This window comes from Pteropus alecto, unplaced genomic scaffold (assembly GCF_000325575.1).
Source record: "Pteropus alecto unplaced genomic scaffold, ASM32557v1 scaffold101, whole genome shotgun sequence".
Classification (NCBI taxonomy): Eukaryota; Metazoa; Chordata; class Mammalia; order Chiroptera; family Pteropodidae; genus Pteropus; species Pteropus alecto.
In genome coordinates this window covers 16,213,501-16,228,857 of record NW_006432945.1, presented here as the reverse complement: position 1 = coordinate 16,228,857, position 15,357 = coordinate 16,213,501, and the positions used below count along the sequence as shown (strand labels likewise).

Genomic DNA, 15,357 nt, shown 5'->3' with positions numbered 1-15,357 from the left:
GGGGAGGTGTGGCAAGCAGGACCGCGTGGAAGTTTCCTGACAGCTTCTACGTTCTCAGTGAAATGGGAAGCGAACACGGTGCTGAGCGGAGGATGAGGATGAGGTCAGGTTTAGGAGGAGAGCAGGCGCTTGACCAGAGAAAGTGCAGTGCGTGTGACTGCTGGGCAGCAGGAAGTCTCCTACTGGTTAACTGGGCAGCGTTCACTCTATGCTGCTGTCCCTCTGTGGAAGGGCCTCGCATCTCACAATCCTACGCATGTCACGCATTCTCCGCCCCCTTCACAAAGCACCAGGGAAGCTGGTAAGAATGATTCTAAGATACAAGAGGTTGAATACTCAAATTTCCAAAGAGCAAGGCAAGAAATATAACTAAATGTCCAAACACAGGAGAAAATAAGGGTTATCCTAGGGAAATGAGAGGATTTGGGTCATGCTTAGAAATCCAAATATAAGATTAAAAAAATATACTTTGGCAAAACAAAGTATGTCTTCTAGCTGGATTTAAGCAGCTAATTTTAGACCCCTGGTGAATTATTACTACCAGGAGTGTTTTCATTTAATAGAAATTAAAAACTTTAAAGGAATGCCCTCATTCACTGGTTTTCAAAGTGTGCTCTGAGGACAGCTAAAGGGGATCCGCAAAGTCACACTATTTTTATAACAATACTAATATATTACTTTCCTTTTTTTTAACTCTTTCTTTTATAATAGGCTACATGACATGATATATATGACATACGTGATATACGATATCACAACAGATTGTTGAATGAGATATGAAAGCCAGCTGTTGTCTATTAAGCCTGACTTTAAAGAGATTTGCAAAACGTAAAACTATGCCATTCTTCTAAGGTTTGTTTTGGAAAAAAATTTACTTTTCATAAAAATATTTATGCCAACATGTAGCAGGTTTGTTTTTAAATGAATATTTAATTTTTTTCTGTTTTAATTTTGAATACAGTAAATACTCATAGATATAAGCCCCTATAATCGAAAGCTCTATGGGGGTCCTCAGACCAAAAGTTTGAAAACTGATGCTCTAAGCATTGAGTTCCCACAATCTCCTAAGGAACAGGGAAGACTCACAAAATGCAGTTGACTGTAATCTGCAGCAGCTACCGCTACCTAATCCGCCTGAGCAGCGGGCTGGCGGTGCCTATTCTCCTTCAGTCTAACGAATGCAAAAATTCACATACATCGGATGAGACCTGTATATTTATGAGGCCTATTCCCCCAAGCTTAAATTCCTTTGAAAATCAGGTTAAAAATCTCAAAGCTGACATGAAAACTCAGAACATTACTCAATTTAAAATACACATTAATATCAGTCACAAAAAGAAATAAAATCGTGTAAATCAACTCAAAATTGTCTAAAAGTTCACCAGTGGAATATGGTAGTTTTTTAAAATAAAATCATTACACATGACTCTGTAATATACTGTCTGTCATGTGATATTTAAGCTTTAAGCACGAACCAATATCATGATGAACTAGGCTCTTTTAAGAATACATTTCCGCTGTGTATTTATGCTTGCTTCCATGCCAATCATTCCCAAGCACGTCAAACAATATTCAGCTTAAGAAATATCCAGCCAAAGCAACTGAGAAGTTCAAAAACATTATTTGCCGGGTGCATCAGACAAAAAGCTAAGAAAGCTTAGTTTTTCAAATTACTTTTGAAACACTGCCAGTGCATTCCCCAGAGCACTGAAGAATACACTGTGACAAGGAATTTCCTTGCCATCTCCCAACCCGGAATATTCTGACATAAGGAAGCATTCTTTAGACGCATCGCAGTCAAATGGCTTAAAGACTTATGACAAGGGAATATATTTTTTTTAAATGATCCGATTCTTAGATGAGCCAAAAAATCTTTAAACACTTAAGAAAAGTTAACTCAATATCATAAAAACCTGAACAAATTGTCTAACAACCGAATAAGTAAAGCCAAACTTTCTAGGTCCGATTCAATTTGCATATAATCACATTTGCTGAAACCATGGACTATGATAGGTGTCTCAGATGGCAACGTAAAGTTACTAGGCATAAGAAACTATGTCAACTATAGGGTTTAAAAGGAACTGAAAAGATTTATAATTGACACTGAACTATGAAACCTGAGGAAAATAACATTAAAAAATGAAATAAGAAATGAGTATTCTTGGTGTATTTAAGAACAACAAAGGAATATTTAGATGTAAGGTTTTCCATGGACCCAAACAAAAATTGTAAAACATTCTGAGAGATACTGCCATCCTCTATGCTTCAAAAAAGATCAAAGCAATTCAAATCAGTCACCTTCAAGGTAAGTGAAGAAAGAAAAATTCAAATCATGATTTCTAAAATTCCTTATTTCTCTTTATGTGTCCCTGATCTCAAAGGAAAAAGTTAAATTCAAAATTCCTAAATGAAATGCTATCTATGATAAAACAATATTAAAATAATTTTTGGTGAAACTGAATTAGTTCTCTCAGAGCTTCATGTGGCAAAAGAACTGAAAAATAACACAATTTCTCCTCTAACTTTAAAAATTATTCAAATCGAAAAACGGAATATATTTACATATATTTTTTTCAGCTATTTTTTTCAGCTATTCAGCAATTCTCACAACAGCAGGGGGCGCAATGCCCTAGTTAAATGCCTCAGGGTAAAAGTGAAGGGGATTCGATGTTCATGTGGCACAGCCCCATTAGAGCCTGAAAGATTCATGATCCATTGTACTCTAGTAAAGTCATCTGCTATTAAGTATAAAAAGAATTTTCAGTTATGGGGTCCCCAAATAATAATAAAGAAAACCTACTTAAAATCTGATAGCATTTCCAGTTGAAACAGCATCCCTTAAAAATCACTTCTGAAAAGTTCTACTACCCGTATAGCCCTAAAAAAAAAGGGCTTTTGCCTTTCTTGCATCTTTTAAAAAAAGCAATTTCTGTATGTAAAAAGGGTAATTCTTTAATTTGGTCAGTCATCTGTCAATGTGAACACATATTAAAAAGTTTATTTCTAATGAAAAAAGCAAACTGACCACTCATGTTCTACTGCATGCTCTTTAATTCCCCCTCCATACTACGGTGAAGAAAATGCAGCCCAAATTCTTTAAATATTTGAATTACATGTTTTTTTCTCATTCCCAAAAAGTCTTTCAATTCCATGTAATTATTCCGAGTACTTGCCAAAGAATAACCTAGAGTAATTCAGATTACCAATTGTTCAACAAAATAAAAGTCCAAAAGAGACATAATATTTCTGGAGATCGGAAGGGAAAGAAGTCTAATCATTTCTTTCAGTTTAACGTTTTTCAACTGAACATCAAAATCAATCGGACAAAACTCAATGAGTAAGTTGTAAGCAGAATAAAAAAAGTAGAATAGAAAATATAGTGCATTACATGTAGAAACGGTAAATACTTCTTTGTGAATGTTTTTAAAAATTGCATATATTAAACAAAATGTATACTATATAGCATAAATAAAATATAATGTATATTAACATACACATGGACAGCGTACATACACATACAAATCTCATACACTTGTGTGAGTACTGGATTGCAATGTAAAATATATCTTCCTATTGATTGGTATAAAAGATGTTTGAAAGTTGCTGCTCTAGATGAATTACTTCCTATCTCTTAAAATCTATGTTCTCCACAATGCTTTTTTACTACAACTTCTATGTAATCACAATGGCCAAAGATCAAAGATATTAAATATATCACTGAATACCTCAATTGAGAAATTTAGCTTGTGTTAGGAGTTAATGATTTAATTTTCCACATAAGTAACATGTCCATTAAAATGACCATTCTAGTAATCACTTATCAGAAAATCGTTTATACACTAAACGCAATTTCGTTGACCATAGCTGAGAGCACAATCAAGCAAGACAGGTTTCTTCACAGTCAAAAGTAATGTTGCAGAATATTCTGAGGGTACTAGATGAGAGGAGGCCGGGGGGATCAGTGAAAATAAGGCAAAGGGATTAAGCAGCACAAATGGATAGTTACCAAAGAGTCATGGGGATCGAAAGTATAGCATAAAGAATATAGTCAATAATATCACAATAAATATGTAAGAGGACACAGGCATACTAGATTTATTGGGGTGATCATTTTGTGAGTTATGTAGATCTTGAATCACTATGCTATACAACTGAAACTAATATATTATTGTATGTCAACTATAATTTTAAAAAACTCACTGAATTGTACACTGTAAATATGTGCAACTACTTGTCTATTATATTTCAATAAAGCTGTAAGAAAAAAAAGAAATGTCGTGAAGTCCATGTGATAAACATCACTAGGAAGAGAACCCTTCGGGCATTCATTTGGAATTCATTTTTAACAAAATATACACTTCAAATAAGTTCAGTTGTCGGTTTCCAAGACCACAGGAGATTAGAAAATACATCATTAAAGGAGAGGAAAACTGCTCCTAAAAAACTGCTACTGATACAGAAGAAATGAGCAGTGACAGCCATGGACAAGGGGGGAAACGAAAACTATATATAAAAACTAAAAATACATGGCATTCGGGGACCATTCAGCAAGGGGAAGTACCAGAGCACAGCAACGTCTGCAGCCTCATTTAATAAATTACAGCTATTCTCACACAGCCCTGGAACTCAGGCTCTCTGGCTCCAAAGCCTGTGGTTTTAACTACATTACACTGTTTCTCAATAAAAATTTAAATTATGTTCACGTCATTAAGGTAAATTTAAGAAAATATTCAAGAAAAGAAAGATGTAATCAATTTTTAAAAGACCTTCATATAAAATGATTAAATACCCTTAATGGTATAAGCCTGGAAAACTTATCAAAAAGACCCATTTCTGGATATCTACTGTTTGTATTCTATGTAGTTGTATAATAATTTCACATATGTATAATCTCCTAACATTACTGCATTATCTCATTTAATTCTTCCCTATTAATATGTACAATTATTACCTATACACCAACGATGAGAAATCTGACATATGGGTTAAGTATTCGTATAATATCACACAGCTAGTAACTAATGAAGTAATATTCAAAGTCATATAGTCTGGCTCCATAATTCTTTTAATCAATGTGCTCTGTGTTACTACATTTGCTAGATATACTACATACAGTAGTATTTGCTGTGATGTCTCAGAATGTACTTTTTAAGAGATTTTAGTCAATCCCAGAAACCCAACTAAAATTCAGAAAATCTGAAAAACGCCTTTCAAGATCATTAAGCTGCTCGCTCTCTAGCGTTCCAGTTCTAATCATTCTGAGCATCTGCCCGCCCCCTTAAAGTTCAGCATGGCCACGTGACTTGCTTTTATCAATAGAAATGTATATGAAAATACGTGTCACCTCAGAGTGGAAGCCTTTAAGTTTGCAATTCTCCATTTTCTTGCTCCATCAGTCTGCGTCCTTGACTGATGTTAACGTGAATCAGCACTTTCTGCTCACCCGTAATGAGCATATAGTATGAGCAAGAATAAGGCTTTGCTGTATCTGAAGCTACTGAGATCGTTTATTAATAATCATAGCCTTGTCCTCCTGACTAATACATTTATTAGACAGGTTTTTCCTGGGAAGTGATGGATAAATGGGCCATTTTGAGACGTGATAAAATAAAGTTTTACAAAATGGTTATGTTCCAAAAGTTCATATTGAATCAGTTACTTGGAATTGAGAACATGTTTTTTTTTTCCATAGGCTCACCTTATAAAGGGCCTACAGAAGCTTATTAAAATCCATAATTTAAATGAAAAAGTAGAAAATAGTAGTACCACTAAAATAATTAAATTAAAAGAATGTGAAATAAATAAATGTAAACTTGTAGACATTTTGAAGTACTTTACAGAGCTGAAGGCACTGTTCTCTAGTACACACTAACTTCTCTTCGCGTGTACATTTCCCCCCTTTCCTTAACCCTGGAATATCAGTAGATATTCTCTTTTGTTTGCTGTGTATGATTGCTACTCCTTGCATGGGCTGTAAGTGGAATGAAAAGGAAGAACTAAAGAGAGTTATTAAGTAAAATATATATGTGAACATTTGAAAAAAAGAAACTGCTTAAGTTAAAATACAAATGACTTGTGAGCAACAAAAGGGTGGGGGAAGAGTATGACATACTGAATCTTTAGCTGAAAAGGAAAGATTTTAGAGCCTGCTTATTAGTCCTCAGATAGATCTAAAGTTGTCATAAGTTTATAAATGAATATTGGTTCCTAACAGCAAAAAAGCTAAGTTGTAACCAACCAACTTCCTCTTTGCTTTTAATAATTATTCAAATCACAACAGCTTTTTGTATTTTTTCCAATTTATTCTCCAAAAAATATTTTATGTATATTTTTTAGGAATGTTACTTTGCCATCATTTACTTTATTCACCATAGAAAGACAAGCCAAGAAGTCACTAAGGCAAGCTGACCATAAACGTCTCAACAGAATCATTTTGCCTTCAGTTTTTACAGATCAGCCAACAATAGAGGTGGAAACTTTTAAGATCATCCATGTCTACTTGTATAATGTCAAGTTAGAATAATACCAGCTTTTAAAATTTGATGCCATAGGAATTAAGAATATTTCAAAGAATGAAGCAACATTTTGAAAGAACGACTCAAAGGAGGTAAAAAAAAGTTTTCAGTTGCTCTTTCAAAGCTTCCTCATTTCTCTCCTGCATGAAGATTCCAAGACCATCACTGCTTCTCAGTAACAGCCTATACTTGCTGTATTTTTATACATTTGTTGAAAAATAAGCATATTTCTCTGACTGTTATATCTCCTTTAGTAGTTTCTTCTGTCCATTTTTATTCATCTATTGAGCAAGTTTTTCTTTCTTAACCCTTCTCTCTCTTGAGCTCTGGGTGCCCCGTCTCCGTCTGCTCACTGAACATCTTTGTCTAAGATGCTGCCAACATGTTTCAAACTAAACCCATCATTGACGCCCTCTACTTCCTTCACACTTCTCAGCTTCTGTTCCTGGCACGAGCGATCTAACAGTCACTGAGTTTTATGAATTCTTCCTCCATCACTACCCATATCCAGAGTAACAATGTCATATTAAGTTTATCTGTCCTATGTCTCTTTTGCCCTTTCCTCTGCCTCATACCTGACATTCTACTTCCCTAATTGAGGTTTCTTTACCTCTTGTCTTGCTGCTCATCCTTAGACTCTAGCTCTAGTCCATCCAACAGCAAGTACACACTAACTGACCAGCTTAAAACCCTGCAGTGAGTACCACCATCAACTCTATCAACTTCTTAGCATAGCTTTAAACTTCGTAATTCCACATAAGAGCATGAACTCATTTTTTCAAACTTATTTCCTACTACTTTCTTAGTTATTGTCCCTCATGCTGACTTAGTGCCATCTATGCCTTAGGTGATGTTGGTCACTTTATCTGAAATACTCTCTACAGCCTCTATTCTTCTTCTCTTGTAAATACCACCTCGTTAAAATGACAAATATGTTGATGGCCATCTCAAATGGCATTTTGTCTATGAAGTACCGAAATGGGAACATTCTCTTTGGAATTCCTATATATCTATGGATTGAAAAATATTTTTCTACAGTGCTTAGCGCTGTGCTTTGCCATAGGTTATCAACATTTTACTGAATTAAGTTGAATTAAACTGCATATGCATCACAGGGAAATAAAAATATAAGCTACCTAGTTTGTCAACGAAATTCTAGTATCTATGAGAAGGATATTAGTACTCAGAGAAAGATAAGTCAGCAACACTTCAGAATGTCCATTTGACATCAGGTAATGATGATGATAATGTTGATAAGAAAAATGATAATAGATAACATTTATTAAGAAAATACAGTATGTCAGGTACTGTTTAAGCACTTTGCATGCAATACCTCGTTTAATCCTCCAAAAAAACCGTAAGTTGGTTACGATTATTATCTCCATTTTAGAGATGAGGAAATTGAATCAGAGTTTGGATAACAGTCCCAAAGTGACATGGTTAGTTAAAAGTAAACAGTCGCAATTCTAATAAGACGATCTGACTCTAGAAATTGAGCTCTAGAGATAAAGTATTTTATGTATTGAATATTATATCTTATATCCTCGAATTCTATTTGTTAGCAAAATGTGAAATGGGTATGCTGTAATTTCCCAAAAATCTCTTAAATCATATTTCATAAAAGTAGGTGAATGGATACTGAACAAACCAAATGGACTATGAATTCCTTCCGGACAAGGACGATATCTTATTCATCTTCATACCCTGAGAATCTGATCTAATATTTGATACATAATTCTGCTAGATTTACGACAAATGAAGGGTCACCTGATTTATATTCAAGATCCATCAATTTTACTTTTAAAGTTTTTCTGTTTCCTCGCTAAGTGTCTGTATTGCTTTGGTTCCCCAAAAGCAATTTTTGAAAGTACTCCTCAGTCAAGTTTCTCATAAAAGGTATACTATAAGTCCTGTGCAATATTTGTTGACTGGGCAATTAGTCAAACGTTCTTGGACTGACCAAAAGACTAAAGGTTTTCCTATTCTGAGAGAAGAATAAGTTAAAACTTACTTGTTAAGGGGACTTGAGAACTGAATTTTTAAATTATAGCTCTGCCCAGTCTACTTAATCATAATCTACTTAATATAACTATACATGTTCGGTTCACTATAGAGATCAATAAATCCAGTTTTGGCAGCAGATAGACTTGCATTTGAGCTCTGCCTTTTATCAGCCATGTAATCCTGAGTAAAGATGTCGGATGGGGAGTCCACGAGATAATGTAATTAAAGCACACAGCAAAATGACTAGTGCACTAAATAATAAATGTGACTAGTATTACAAAGAAAATAATGATGATGTCAATGACAGATTGGATCCATAGATATTAGATGGCAAAGAATAAACTTTAAATCATTCAACTACTACCCCACTACTGTCAGTGACTGTTACAAAATATTGACTATATGGAGAAAGCAATTAAATGAGAATGAAATTGCAGTACTGCAAATAAAGGAACAGAGTCTTTAAAGATGAGTTAAGAATTTGCTTTCTGGTTAATAAAATTTTTTGAAAGAGCAGCTGGACTGGCACGCAGGCATAAATGAGCTTGTTTAGGGAACTGTAAGGGGTTCAGTACGGACACAGCATGAAGTGTATGTTGGGGAGGAGCAGGTACCTGTAAAGACAGACAATGAACGGATCATAAAGGGGGTCTGATACTCTGCTAAGAAGCATTACGTAAGAGCACAGAGGACTTAACATTGAATCCACCCTTGCTATATAGGTACCTTGTTAACAGCTAAAAGAAAATAACGTATTATAAACTGAATCCTCTAATACAGTATTTTCTAACTCATGCTATACAAAAATACCCTTTATTTACTTAATGACAAAAAGGCTCCCCAAATTTGTGTAGTTGTCAGTAGTACATCAAAAGCGTGGCAGAATAGGAGAACTTAAATATCTCTGCTTTTAAAAACACTGAAGAGAAGGTGGCCCCTCTCGCTCCCCCCGCAGCCCTCTCACCGCGGCACTCTGGTTTCCCCTTCGCAGGGGCAAATGAGATCAGAGAGAACAGCTTCCACTCTGCTGCATTCGACAGCACCACGGGAATCCTGGTACATGTCACTTTTCATTCATTCTGTTAATTTTTAAGTTCCCAATCAAAGAACATACACAGATTAATTTTTGTTAGCTGACTTTTCAACACAGAGCTCACTTTTCCAATGATGCTGGACATTTCAAGTAAACTAGCATCAGTTTTTCAAAAGCATACCTAGGAGTGCGGTGAGTTTGGGAAGCAGTCCGACTTGCACCATCTTATTCCTCAGCCCTGTGTCAAAGGAGAGGTTTAGCAAGAGTCGGAGGGTGATATTCAGGAGATCTTCATGCTCACAAGGTATCATTTTTACCAGTTTTTCAACGATATCCATTTCCACCTATGTCAAATAATAATACAAATGCAGTGAGGTTCTGTTGCACAATAAAACAAAAAAGATTACAGAAAGTTATATTTTTACTGTTTTTACCCATATACACACACATATATATAGTAACTGTGTTAAATCTATATACTCTCATTTTAATCTATAAACTACTCTGAAATCAAAATTTTGAAAATATATATTCCACACCATCTCTTCCTTGCTTCACTTAATAGCATCAACTAGAAGACAAATTACATTGGGTTCTTGAAAACACATCATTGTCCACCACCTACTAAGTGCCAGGCCCTATGTTAGAGCAAACAAGATCCTGTCTTGGCCTTTGAGAATTTCACAGTCTAAAAAGAGAGCAGACTAATGGAACAAATAATTAAAATACAGTGTGATAAAAATGGAATGCGCAAAGTGCCCCAGAAGCAACGCTGGAAGGAAACGTGAAGCTACCTAGAACAGAAAAGACTTCAAAATAAAAACAAAGCTCTTAAAAATGTGTAATAATTTACTCTCTGGTTAAGAAAGGCAATGGCGACCTAAGCAGAAGATAAAGCCAGTGGCTAGGCATTCAGGCATGAGAGAGCTTGTTTGGGTGGTGCTTTGGTATGGCCACAGTATGAAGTAAATGCTGAGGAGCGGCAGGAACTCATAAAAACAGACATTGGGCAGATCACGAAAAGCTTTTCATGCTCTTCTAAGACCTTTAACATAGTCTAAAGGCAGCAGAGTGCCTGGAATGATTTTAGGTTCAGAGGGTAATTTCATCAGATCAGCAGCATAAAGATAAATGTATATACATATATACAAATATATGTACATCCACACACAAAGAAAGACACAAAAAAATGAATAAGGGGCACAGTATAGGTAGAGATTGAAGACAAGCACTGAAGAATATACTGCATTTGATTAGGGTCTGACTTAAAAAAGAACAAAAAGATTGAAGAGGAAAGAATAATTTGAGAGGTGTTTAGGAGACACGGCTCACACATTTGAATGAGAAATGAAGAGGAAGCACTGAAGATGACCTTCAGGTTTGGGGCTTGGTCACTGTGTCGAGGGTCCCGAAGTCCACCCCAGGTTCAGCGATTTGCTAGGATTCACAGACTCAGTGTAAATTCATATTCATGACTATGGCTTATTATGATGAAAGGTGCGAAGCAGAATCAGCCAGGACGTGCTCCAGTGTTGAGCGGAGACTAAGACTCGCAGCCCCAGGTTGTTACTGGGGCAGGCACATCGGCCGCTCTGCCCAGCACAAACTAGACGGCCAGACTCCTGGAAGGGAAGCAGGTGTGCAGCAGAGAGCACGCTGCTCGTGCAAACAGTGCAGGTGCAGTGAACTGCTCTCATCACTTAGGGGACAGAGGAAACTCTCCAGAAGTCCAAGCTCCCAGACACCAGGCAAGGGCCGACCCTGTGAGGAGGTCTGTCTAAGGACAGCAGAGTCAGGCCCCTTTTCTACAGTCAGTAAGGTGGGTGTAGGTGCCATTACCTAAGATCTGTAAATTGAAAAACAGGTGTATGACAGGAAGGGCAAAAATTATCTTAATTTTTGTCATGTTTAATTTGAGGTGAAATTCAGTGGATTTCAGTAAATATTATAAAACTCAGAAGAGAGCTGAACTATGAGTAACAGTTAAAACTCTAGGACAAGGGTCAGAAAACTATGGCTAGTGGGTCTAATCTGGCCTGACATCTGACTTCATAAAACCCGAGAGCTAAAAATGGTTTTTGACTATTATTTTTTTAAATTATTGACAAAATTTAAATACAGAATCTTTCACGACACATGAAAATCATCTGAAATTCAAATTTCAGTTTCCATCGAGTTTCACTGGAAGACGGCCGTGCCCGTTTGCCGTGGACTCTCCCTGGCTGCGATCATGCTACAACAGCAGAGCCGAGCAGCTGTGACAGGGACCGCGTGAGCTGCGAGGCATAAGGCACTGACTCTCCGGCCAGGCACAGAGAGAGTCTGTGGACCCTCGATTCTAGAAAATTATAAAATTCAAAGAAAGACAACTCCAGGCCCAGATGGCTTCTTCACTGGTGAATTCTATTAAATATTTAAGTAGAAATAACACCAGTTCTACACATATCCAGAAAAACTGAAGAGAAAATGCTTCCTAACTCACTCTATGAGGCCACAGTTACTCTAATAGCAAAACCAGACCAAGACATAATAAGAAAACTATAAACTAGTAATCCCCTCATAAACATAGGTACAAAAATCCTCAACAATATTTTATCTAATCAAATATAGCAATATATAAAAAAAGCAATATATTATGACCAAGTGGTGTTTGTTTCCTGAATGTGACTGGCTCAGCATGGTCACGTCAACCAGTGCGAGTCCCTCTACCAGCAGTCTGAAGAAGAAAAACCATGTAATCATCTCAATCAAGGCAGAAAAGGTACTTGACAAAATCCAACATTCATGCACAATAAAGAGTCTCAGCAAACTAGAAACAGAACAAAACTTAAACTGATAGAGTATCTACAAACAAACCTAGATAACATTATACTTAATAGGAAAAGGCATTGCTTTCTTCTTATGATCAGTAATGAGGCAGGAAAGTCCACTCAGAGAATTCCTTTTTAACATCATATGAAAGAATCCCTCTCCAGTATAATAGGGGGAAAAAGCCATGAAAATTAGACTGGAAGAAATACAACTTTCTATTTACACATGACATATCTCTACTTAGAAAATCCCCAACAATCTACAAAGAGCCAATACAACTAAAAAGTGAATTTAGCAAGGTCTCAGGGCACAAGGTAAATATACAAAAATCAACTGTATTTCTATATACCACTAACCACGACTGATGTAGACTTATTGTGGTGATCATTTTGTAATGTCTATAAATATCGAATTTCTGTGATGAATACTTGAATAGGATATTATATATTAATTATACTTCAATAAAAATCATCAACAATGGGAAACTGATAATTTCTTCCTTAAAAATCACAATTTATAATGGTAAAACATTTAGGTATAAATCTAACAAAATATGTACAAAATATGTATGTTAAAAACTACAAAATGATGGAAGAAACCAAGAAAGACCTAAATAAATGAAGAGCTATACCATGTTCTTGGATTGGAAAATCCAATATGTTTTATATATTGAATACTGTCAATAGATTCAAAGCAATCCCAATCGAGTTTCCAGGATTTCTTTTTTAAAGAAATAGACTGGCTGATTCTAAATGGGAATGGAAAAGTAAAGAATCTGAAACAGCCAGAATAATTTTGAAAAAGAATAATATTTGAGGCTTTATACTATATGATTTCAAAACTTACTATTAAAGCTAAAGTAAGCAAAATGAAGATGTATCAGTAAAAGCACAGGCACATGGATCAATGGAACAGAAAAGAGAAAAATGCAAAAATAGAACCACACATACACAGCCAACTGATTGTCAACAAAGGTACAAGGGTAATTTCAATATGGTGTAAAGGCATTTCAGGGGAGAAAGAAATAGTACTTTCAACTAATAGTACTAAAACAATTAGACATCCATATCAAAACATGAATCTTGATCCATACATTGCAACATATATAAAATTAACTAAAAAAATGGATGGAGCACAGACTAAAACAAAAACAGTAACAACACAAACCCCATAAAACTTCTTGAAGAAAACAGGAAGAAATCTTTGTGACCTAAGTTAGGCAATGGCTTATTAGATACAACACCAGAATACTTTCCATTAAAAAAATTATTTGATATAGCAGACTTCTTTCTTGACAATTAAAACCTTCTACTCTTCATAGGAGAATGAAAAGACAAGCCACATAAAATGAGAAAATATTTGGAAAACATAACTAGTAAAAGACATTCAAAATAAAAAAAAACTCTCAAAATTTAATAAGAAAATAAGCAACCCAAGGCATACATATCCTTAAAATCATATTCTAATGATATGACTTATTCCCTTTTTATTATGTTGTATTAATATGGAAACTCAATTTAAATCATTAATTAAAGATTTTTTTAAACTAAATTTCCTTTAAAATAAACAACTCTAAAAAGCAAGGTCAGTATTAGTTCACATCAACAGTAACATGAACACATTATTTAAATAAATAATACAACCTCACAAATAGATCAGCCATCCCTCCCCACCACTCCTTTTAAATAAAATCGCCACAGGCTTCATCTGTTACTAATTATATTAAGTAATATTTCACTTTTGAAAAAGCTACAGTATAAAGTGGTGTTACAGAAAACTTAATAATAAAATGACCTGGAGAGATTTTTTTTTTAATTAATTTGTATTTCCAGCGCAGATAATGGAACGTAAAAACGCGTGAAGTCCAATCAGATAAAGACTAGACACAGCCTTCTAATCATTTCTTTCCAGTTGATAAAAGACCAATCCCAAAAGATAAATTCAGTAATTGTCTTGACATGCAACGCTCTCTCAATTCTCTATCTATAAAATAGAATTTATAGTTAATGCTTTTATTAAATGTTCTATATAAAGTGACAGTGTATCAAAAATCTATCAGTAAATTTATTTCAGCCTTTAAGTCATTCTTTCTGCCCTGGAAGTGGAGAGAAAGAGTAGGAATACCTGAATATATTTCTTTGAGCAAATTACTTAACCTTTCCGATCCTCTGCTACTTCATCTGTAAAATCAGAAGGTAATTCACGAAATCTAAATAGGTAATTTTTATTCTTTCTTTATGTATTTTTATATTATGTATATTTTTCAGAAAAGGAAATACACGATCAACTTGCATGTCTCAAAGACCACTGCATCAACACAATGTAAGATGGCAAACAGCCGACTGTAGCAATTCAAACAAGAAGTGAAGAGGGTACAAACAAAAAGGCACAAACGAATACACTGACAACGGGAAGAGGAAGAAGGGTCCTGAAGAGGCAGAAGCAACAGCCGTGGCTGCTAACGGGAATGGGGAGTGAGAGAGAAGAGACTGGGCTGAACTGTAATTCCACATACTAATAACGCCAGAAAAGCAGGAGAAACCAATACGGGAAAATAATAGAGCCAGATGATTCTAAAGCACAATCTTGAGCTTGCATTATTTTCTACATATTACATTTAATATGAAAAGACATTTTCTATACAATATTAGGAAAAGGTTTTTATCCATAAAGCTTCAATTAACTGGAGTACTAATAAGGAATGTTATATTTCCTAATGAAGCCATTTAAAGGAGTTACTGCTATTATAAAATTTTCCTTCGGCATCATCAGAGTGGGGGGATGGATAACGCGTTTACTTTTTATCACAATATTCTAACTTAAAAATAGCAAACATGTTAAGTTACCATGTCATTTTTGTTCTCCATAAAAATGCTGAGTTTCTTCAAGAAAGACACAACCAGAATCAGCAGCTCGAAATTGTCCCGGTCGAGCGCCTTCACCAGCATGTGGACTATGCTCTTGTTCCGCATCTTCAGCTCCGTGCGTGTCTTC

The 15,357-nt window shown here is 35.3% G+C and overlaps 1 protein-coding gene across 1 annotated transcript in view; it reads right to left on the bottom strand.

Moving 5' to 3' along the window:
- Positions 1-15,357, bottom strand: part of KIFAP3 (kinesin associated protein 3) — a 108,132-nt gene that overhangs the window by 69,582 nt on the left and 23,193 nt on the right. The window contains exons 10-11 of the mRNA XM_025044005.1: positions 15,210-15,353; positions 9,734-9,896 (exon numbers count right to left, since the gene is read on the bottom strand). Coding sequence (XP_024899773.1) covers positions 9,734-9,896; positions 15,210-15,353 — 307 coding nt within the window. The remainder of the gene's footprint in view (positions 1-9,733; positions 9,897-15,209; positions 15,354-15,357) is intronic.